The following is a 9,665-nucleotide window of genomic DNA, read 5'->3' on the forward strand; positions in this document are numbered from 1 at the left end:
GTCAGAAGGGGGTATTGGATTTCTTGAGTTACAGAAGGTTGTGAGCCGCTATTGGGTATTTGGAGTGGAAATTGGATCCTTTGCAAAAGCAACAAGTACTTTTAACTACTGAGGCATCGTCTCTTCAGTCTGGAAATACTTTGATCTGTGTGTTGTAATTGAGTTAGTTACTTGATACATGAATAGCCCAGTAAAAATGTTAAATTGCAACACAAACCCAAACAAAATCGAATAGTAGCAAGCACCATACCATTAAGTAGTAGGAGAAAACCAGGTTTGCATAGCATGACCAAGCTTTCTCAGTCAGCCCAAAGCTAGGTCTTGTTAGCTGAAGATGCCAGTGCTTCCCTCCAAACAGATCATCAGAGTATAAGTATGTGAAGGCAGCAGTGGCCGCTGTCCCTGGAAGAAGCTCCATATGTAATTGTTACAGTAACGCTGTTGAGTCTTCAGAGAAGGAAAAACCAAACTGAGGGAAGTGGCATGGAAGTCCAGTCCTTCCACACATCTCCCATGGCCATATTCATAAACTCACATGTAAAAGCTTGAAGAAGATAAGAGAAACCGGAGCATAAGATGGCACACAGGCCTAGAGGAGCTGATAGTTGCCAGTAATCTTCTATGGGGGCCAGGTATGCATGTCTAAGAGACAATTAGTAACTCTTATACCCCAGAGCCATTATTCAGAATAGCAGATTAAGTCTCAGGCAATAGGGTTAGTTCTGTTTACTGTATTGTATGTATCCTTGGAGAGGTCATATTGAATATCTGTGAGAAACATGCTAAGTATTAAACTTGAACGCAGTGATTCTCAACCTGTGGGTCAAGATTTATTTTAAAATCTCTAACAAATTAATTTTTTTTTTGGGGGGGATACTATCTAATGTAATGTAGCTCAGGGTAGACTTGAACTCCTGATTTTCCTGCTGCTAGTTTTCAAGTTCTGGGATTACAGTCATGAGCCACCAGGCCTACATGAGCATACATTATATAGAAAGAACCATCTGCATAGACTTTTAAAAAGATAGTGTAATATAGTTTTAAAGTAGTGTTAATGTAGCTCAGGCTGACCTTGAACTCCCAAGTCCTCCTGTCTCCACTTTTTCAAGTGCTGGAATTACAATGTGACACCACACTTGGCTAGTAGATTATTATTTGGAAGTGAATGCAGTCACACACCACTTAAGGGTATGATCTGACATTGTATTATTGGGCAGTTTTATTTTTGAATGTCATAAATGTACTGGTACGGCATTGCTGAGACCAGTGCTCACCACGAGGCAGCAGTTGTTGACTGTACTAGTGTAAGAGGTATGTAACTGTGTGCCATCTGTATTTACAGAAGAGCTTGTGTTGTCATGTCTCTCTATGCCGTGACTGTGTCAAACACAACACTGTAGCGAGGCATAATTATAGTTCTTTCCAGACCTCTTTTAAGAGCTTTGCATGATACTGCCTGCTTTTTATTCTTCCCTTTGAAGAGAATTTCATGTGGCCCTTTTTAGTCAGTCCACCTTTCTGCTTCAGGAGCTTAAAAAACAGAGTAATGGAGTCTAATTGTGTTTGCATGCAGCAAATACTGAAGCAAAAGAAGGACGCCTGAGTTGCACGCCACTTACTCCTCTAGGCTTTGTGCCTCTGACTATTAACAAAGCCAATTTATTTCTCCTTGGGAGTGATGCAATTCTTAACCAAAAATATGATGTCATTCTGATGGTTCTGCTTTGTTTGTAGAGTACAGTGAAGCCCTAGTAAGGTTTAGTGAGAAATTTATTTATTTATTTATTTATTTATTTATTTATTTATTTATTTATTTATTTAACAATATTCTGCCTGCATGTATCCCTGTGGGACAGAAGAGGGCACCAGATCTCATTATAGATGGTTGTGAGCCACCATGTGGTCGCTGGGAATTGAACTTAGGACCTCTGGAAGAACAGCCAGTGCTCTTAACCTCTGAGCCATTTCATCAGTGTCAGAAATGTATTTATTATGATATTGAATCCAAGAAGTTAGTTGTCAGTGTGGACTGAGGTTGACTGGCAGGGGTTGCTTTGTGACTAGCTCTTGGAGCACACTCTATAGTTCATATGTGGTTTTAAATCACTGTAAACTTGTAGGCAGGGGCTGGAGAGATGGCTCAGTGGTTGAGAGCACTGCCTGCTCTTCCAAAGGTCCTGAGTTCAGTTCCCAGCGACCACATGGTGGCTCACAACCATCTGCGGTGAGATCTGGTGCCCTCTTCTAGCCTGAAGGCATACCTTCAGACAGAATACTGAGAATACTGTATACATAATAAATAAATAAAATCTTAAAAAAAATTCATAAAAAAAATAAAAAAAACTTGTAGGCAGGTGCATATTACAATTGTCTGTTTTTCTTTTTAGGGCTCATGTAATCAAAGAAGTTTCTTTGTTGTGTGTGTCTTTACAGAACACAACAGGAACTGAAAATGTATCAGGTGAGTTTAACAATAAAAATTTATACAAATTCATGACCTAGATGTTAGTCCAGCTATTGATTTTAAAATATAGAAACACACACATACACACACCCTCATTCCTTCCCCTTGGATGTTTGTGTTTGTTTCTAACACCATTATTCGTCCACTGCTTGTGAGTTTGTGTGTAGCATGGCATGTGTTGTGCATTTTTTGGTGTGGTTTGGTGTTTCTTTGGTTCCTGAGGGAGACTAACTCTTAGGAACTTTAGCTCAGACTTTCTTTTTTAACCTCTCTTCTGCCACATTCACTGTGAAGGTTCAGTGTGTCTTTGTTTGATATATATATACATATATATATATATATATGTATATATATATATAAAGTTTTTTGTTTTCTGAACTTTTTATTTTGTAGTTTTCCAAGATTAAAAATCATTTTTAGAGGGGCTGGAGAGATGGCTCAGTGGTTAAAAGCATTGCCTGTCCTTCCAAAGGTTCTGAGTTCAATTCCCAGCAACCACATGGTGGCTCACAACCATCTTTAATGAGGTCTGTCTGGTGCTCTCTTCTGGCCTACAGAGATACATACAGACAGAATATTGTATACATAATAAATAAATAAATATTTTAAAAAAATCATTTTTAGAGACTACAGCTGATCAAACAGAAACTTTCAAGTATTTGTCCTCGAAAGTCCTTTGTATATAATACAGAAGACAGATACTGAAATGTAAGATGCTTTTCTCTTACAGGAGGGTGTGTGATTGCTGGGAGATTAAACTATTCTGCTCTGGATATTTCTGTAACCTAAAGGGTGTTCTGATAGGTAGTGCTAGCTTTGTGGTTTTAAAGCATTCTAGAGCAATAGTCTTACTTTTTTGTCTCATTCTCACAGTTGCAGACATTTATGAATGCCAGAAATATTCTCCCAAATTCTTTTGTAAGCATTTCTTTAATCTCAGCACTTGGGAGATAGAGGCAGGTGGATCTGTATGAGTTAGAAGCTAGGCTGGGCTGCAGAGCAAGTTTAGGACAGCAAGAATTATAAAATAGAGAGACCCCCATCTCAAAAAGAAAGAAAGAAATAATTTATGGTTGTCAGAAACATTCTTTTAACATTTTTCATAAGCAACTTTTAAAGAGATGAAAAGCAAAGATGTAAAGTGTGTAAATATTTTTTATTTCACAGCTTAAAACTCTCAAGACTTGAAACCAGTTTGTGTCTTATCAATTGAAGCTTTAAACACCTGTTTGCCATTTCCAGGTGCTTCTAATTAGAAACCATAAATATCATTTTGTGAGGTGATGAGGTTTAATACATTCTGTTGCATTGAGAGAGGTGAAATTGTTGGAGTGGATCATTTTGATTTCTTTTTATTGCTTCATTATCAGAAATACGTTTATTTGAATATAGAGGGCTATACCTCATAAACACGAGTCTGGTGAGCACATGGGCACATGGTCTCTATTACAGTAATAGTTGAAAATTTACTGACATGCTTTTGAAGGCAGATTATATTTGAAATGGTGAGGGGGTAGGGAATATATACCTCATGCATCAGAGGTACATTTATGTATGCATTTCATTTGTTTATTATTTTAAGATTGATTCTTAATGTGAACCTGGTCACTCAAAGGCAGTGGCTTTTCTGCAGTCTGGGGCTCGTTAGAGGAGTCAGTCCTGGGCTAGAGTGCTGGTGTCTTTCCAAGGTGGACTTTGTTCTTGCTGTGCTCTGTGTTCATTATCTGAGAGCTGATGGTTACGCTTAGGCTGAATCGTGCATTGATTTCATTCCCTACTGAGTTAGTAAGGTATCAAGTGTGCTTGGGCCTTATTATTATTATTTTCTGGTACTTTGCATTTTGTTTTAATGTCCCAATTGTGTCAAACAAAGAGTGTGCATACTATTCCAGAAGAGTTGTAACAATAACCATTTTGGTTTTTTGGCTCTTTAACAGTCTCATTTTATATTTGACAAGTTTTAATAATAGATCTATACAGGGCTTCCTTTGATGCCAAGATCCAGGTATCAGGAGGAAAGGATTCATGTGTGTTCTAATGGCCAGCAGATTTCAGATTTGTGTGTAATTTAAGTGGATTGGCAGTGAGAAAGGTTTTATTTGGATTATAAAACCTTTCTACTTTTTCTGGCTAAAACTTTTAGCATTCTAAAGAAACTAATGTTCTTTATTATGCTAAAATATTATGTTCATTAGTATTTTCCACTATTGTTAGTATAATAAAGATTACAGTTATTCAGATAGTTTATGGCTTTTGTTTTTGCATTTATCACTATCATTGTCAACCAGATTGTACTAAATTTTTCCAAATAACTGTACAATAACATTCAGGAAGAGAGAAGTTTGAACTCGAACAAGACTGACTTATAACTAAAATCTAAAGTTATTTATGATTGGTTGGAATTTTCCCTCTAGGAAATGACTGGCCCCACTCTGTTGTGTTTCAGCAGTCAAAGCTTCTCATAATGGCTGTGATCTTAGAGACATTAGCACAAATCATTTTTCTCCCATGAACGAGCTATTTGAGACACAGGGATGATCTGACTAGGGCCACGTTGTTTATGAGAATCCTTTAGGAGGAGCAACAGAGTCCAAAGCCTGCCCATATTGTACACATCCCCGTCATACTGTTGTGTTGGTGTGTCCCAAGTCCTTCCTAGAGAGGTAGTTTGCTAGGCTCTCCCTCTGAAGCCATTTATGGGGCTCCACATGTCCCAGAACATGAGTTCTTTATGTTTCTGCCTTGTCCCTGTTTCTCGTTTAGTATTTACTCTCTTGTGATCTCTTTCATCTTGAGAGGGAGCACAGCTTGCTGTGCAGGTGAGTCCTTGTTCCTCCTCATAGTTGTGCCTGGCTGGCAGTCAGGGTCACATTTGCCCTCATTTTTTATTTTCTCCGTTTTTTGGATCCTCACTGACATTCTACACAAACCCTCCACAGTTTCCTGGGCTTTCAGTATGGTAACATCCTGCTAAACTCACTGTAAAGCCTAAGAAATTACAACTTTGTCTTTTGTATTTCAAACCGTTGTAAACTGGAGATCATCTCTGTGATGTTCTCTTGGTTCCTAGGTTGTTTACTGGCACAATGTAAATAGGCTCAAAGGAGCCTAAGTTAGATATGCTATAGAGTTTAATTCCACTTTGTGCCTTTCCAAGCACTCTTTCTTAGCACACTTTCCAAGTACTCTGTTAAGAATGTTTATGCCGGGCATGGTGGCACATGCCTTTAATCCCAGCTCTCAAGAAGCAGAGGCAGGTAGGTGAATCTTTGTGAGTTTGTGGCCAGCCTGGTCACAGAGAGAGTTAGTTCCAGGACAGCCAGGGCTGATACAAAGAGAAACCCTGTCTCAAAAAACAAAACAAAATAAACAAATAAGCAAAAACCCAAAACAAAAGCAAACAGAAAATGCATGCAGATTCTCCTGTTAATACAGTATTTGTAAAACACCCCATGCAGGCATTAGAATTCCCATTTTATTTCTAAAGACATTGATGGTCAGAGAGATGGCCATTCCAGGGAGAAAAGGAGCTTCCAGTCAGCATCCCTTCAGATGTAAAGCCTGCTACTATAGCAGCCAGAATACTCTTGCTGTGCAGAGGTAGCAAACAGCTCCCCAGCTCAGTGGCTTAGCACGGTGCCTACTTACTTCCTTGTCTTTTCTACAAACCCTGTGGGTTAGTGTGGTGCTATGCTGCTATAGTTACACAAGAACAAGGGACAGTGGAGGCTTACTAATTTACTGAGTTACAAACCCCCTCCCCCAGAGTTTTTGCACAGCTCAAAATTATTATTAATATTTGCAATATAGTGACTCTATTGGCAATATAATTATTATAGTCACAGCGTCTCCCTGTTCTAAGCAGTGACCTACGTATGCTACTGCTGTTAACCAGGACAATTTAGCTCTCTGCGCTAGTTTTAAAAACCAGTAAAACAACAAAGAAGCTGTGCCCGCTCAGCATCACACATTCAGCTCTGGGCACTGTTCTAAGCCATCTGCAGTTCCCTTATCTTCTTGGCTGTCCTGGGTGTTTGCTTGTTCCCATGCACAGAATACTTCCCAGCATGCTGTGGGTGTCACAGTGAACCAAGTAGATGAGCTTCTGCAGTGTATATGCAGAAAGACAGGCAAGGCAGTTTCCAGCTGATAGGGAAAGAAGTGTGACAATCGCAGCAGCAAGTGCCGGGGAGGAAGCATGGCAGGCAGAGTTAGAGGGAGCTCTCTGGGTTACAAAGAAGGCTGTTCTTGACTGCTGACTGGGCCAGCTCTCCCAACCCCTGGTCGCTGTGTACTTGCATGGAGGTGTTAATAAGCATACTTGGATTTCCTCCTTCAGGTTTTCTTTATTATACACATGGTGTTTATTCCATTTGTTCAGTTTTTAAAGTCTGATACTATTTTGTGCTTTAAAATATTTTTCTATCATCTTCATCCTTTTTAAAATTTAGGGCTGCTGAAGTTTGTCCTCTGTATTACTGTTCTCTGCAGTGTTCGTTGAGCCCTTTGATGTTTGCCGTAGGTTTCCGTTGCAGTTGTGTGCAGTTACTGCTCTCCTGTTTTCCCAGGATCTCATTAACGTTTTACCTCAAGTATTTATCTCTGAGCTTAAATTTTAAATTGTTTGATATTAAATGAGACTCCTGGGCCATTTTTTTCCTCTAGATTTTCTCCCCAGGTGTGACTTGTGTATAGCATAGTGTATCCATTTGACACGCATCTGCACTCATGGAGTTATGGCCATTTCCTGGCTCCAGGACATTCTGTTTCTCCAGGCTTCTCTTGCCGATTAGTCCTTTACTCTAGTAGCTCCTGATCAGCTCTGTGTCTCCATGGAGTGGTTAGTCCTGTTCTCGAGTATCACAGACATGTAGTCAAACAGAACGTGTTCTGTGTTTATGTTCTGATGCTTTTGCAATCTGTCCAGGTGGTTGCCTGCATTGCGGCTTCATTTCCTTTGCAGTTTCTTTGAGACCATCTGAGTATTTAGCCAAGTCTGCGCATAGGTATGAGTCTACCAGGTGATTAGCTCTGTGGTGGCTTCTTGCTTTCGTTTTCATTATCTTCTTCCCTCTTTGTTCTAACACTAAAATTAGTCTCTTAGCATATGAGACAAATGTTAATAATTATAAATACAAATTTAATCTTCAGCCTTAAAAAGACATCCATAAGGAAGACCTAACTAAATGTATAGTTTCAGAAATTTATATTCTAATGATGGTACTTAAATCTCATTTTAAATCCTGTGTTCTGCTAGATAGCAGTTTTTATAAAACATGGGTGTGGTTTTTGAATGAAACTATTAGATTATCTGAAAACCGGGGCGGGAGGAACCCAACAATTTGGATTGTGTTTCTTTAGGTAATTGGAAAATTTTGCTTTTTTGTGTTATTTGGACGTGGATGATGTGGTAGACAAGGGTAGCGCAGTTTCACTGCACTTCATCGTTGTGGTCTTTAGTCATTACCTATGTGACCTGCCTGACTTCTTGGTTTTAGCTTGCTACCTGATGGGTAAGGATGGACCTGTGGTTACAGTCAGTGGTAAGTAGATTAGTGTAAGGCTGCTGCCTGGGAAGTGGGAACACTGGGTAAATGATTACTGCTACTTCAGCCAGCAGCTACACTGCTTCTGCCTTCTAGTGCCTCTGTTGTTGTTAGTTTAAATCTTCACTTATCATTACTTGGTATGAGTGTGTAATGTGTGCTTGGGGGGCACATATGTTCCAGGCCGTCAGAGGATTTTGCGGAGTCTGTTCTCTCTTTCCACTGTGGTTTCTGGGATTTGAACTCAGCTCATCATGCTTGCATGGCAACTGCTTTTCCTTGCTGAGTTGTCTTGCTTCCCCTCTAATACCTCTGATCCCTCTCATTGCCAACTTGAGCTCAGACCTTTGCTTGTTCCATTACAGCAACCTCATGGGCTGTAATTCTGACAGCTTTTCCACCGACCTTGTGTCCTGTGAGTACACGACATAAACTGATAGGAGCTCAGAAGGAGTGCTCAGAGCCGGCTGCTTTCTCTTCATGAATAAGCTGGGCTTCAGGGCACTCTGCTTGGTTGGAAGAATGGAGGCCTAGGAGGAGCAGCAGTATGAAGGCCTGCCTTAAGACAGATCCCCTGATTCAGAGGGGGAAGAACACAGAGGCTGTGCCTGCTGTTTGTTAGGGGCCAGGGCAAGATGGGACCTCTCCCGCCCCCCAGAATTATGAGATTTTTGTTTATTTGTTTCTTTTTTGCCTTTAAAGCATTCAGTAGACCAGATAAACCCCATCTGACAGTCCATCTATAGCCTGTTTGCTAGCCTTGATGGAAATAGTTTAAAACTGGCAATTTAAACCTTGGCTCCAGGGGGGCAGGACCTTGAATTTGTATGAGGTGTGTGTGTGTGTGTGTATAACGTAGGGAGGGAGTGGACACGTAATTAGTGATCAAACCTAGGACCCTACCCATGCTAAACATGAGCTTTACCAGTGAACCACATCCCCAACTTGGTTTATGACTCTTGCTGTTGTTAATATTGATGGAGATACCCTCATGTCTCACATAAGCCTGTGGGCTTCACACAGGCCCTGCTTCATTGACCCACTGAACATTCACTGTGCATGTGTGGGCCAAGTGGAGATAACCTTACCATTTCAGGCTTCAGGGCAGCAGAGGCTGTGCCATGGATAAGAGCCTCAGATACCGTGGACTTCAAAGTCACAGTCATCCTGTTCATAGCCCACATTCCTTACTAGAATTCCTTCCCGCTCTGCTGACATAAAGTTCAGGGATCCCTCTACCTCTGCTGTGACTTCTGACACAAGCATCCACTTCTCCCTTACGTCTGCTTCACTCAGGATAATGGCATCTCGAGTTCTCTGCTTCCCATGAAGCCTCTTCTGCACTCCCAGGGATCCATGTAGTCTTCATCTATCCCTTTGTGTCTCAGACCTTGTCTTACTCAGGGTTTCTATTGCTGTGAAGAGACACCTTGACCATGGTAACTCTTATAAAGGAAAGCATTTAATTGAAGTGGTAGCTTACAGTTCAGAGGTTCAGTCCATTATCATCATGGTGGGACATGGCAGTGTACAAGCAGACATGGTGCTGGAGAAGTAACTGAGAAGCCGGGCGGTGGTGGCGCACGCCTTTAATCCCAGCACTTGGGAGGCAGAGGCAGGCGGATCTCTGTGAGTTCGAGACCAGCCTGGTCTAC

General features: G+C 40.8%; 1 protein-coding gene across 3 annotated transcripts in view; it reads left to right on the forward strand.

Annotated features, from left to right (window-relative positions):
* Positions 1 to 9,665, forward strand: part of Prdm2 (PR/SET domain 2) — a 101,599-nt gene that overhangs the window by 18,399 nt on the left and 73,535 nt on the right. Inside the window, exon 2 of one of the 3 annotated variants that reach the window (XM_026781812.1) lies at positions 2,388 to 2,461. The exons of 1 other annotated variant lie outside the window; for it this stretch is intronic. In XM_026781812.1, coding sequence (XP_026637613.1) covers positions 2,453 to 2,461 — 9 coding nt within the window. In that variant the 5' untranslated portion in view covers positions 2,388 to 2,452. Of the gene's footprint in view, positions 1 to 2,387; positions 2,462 to 7,991; positions 8,008 to 9,665 lie in introns of those variants that run through there. One more of the 3 variants, XM_013348413.2, reaches the window with a different exon arrangement.

Source organism: Microtus ochrogaster, chromosome 10 (genome assembly GCF_000317375.1).
Source record: "Microtus ochrogaster isolate Prairie Vole_2 chromosome 10, MicOch1.0, whole genome shotgun sequence".
In the NCBI taxonomy this organism is placed as follows: Eukaryota; Metazoa; Chordata; class Mammalia; order Rodentia; family Cricetidae; genus Microtus; species Microtus ochrogaster.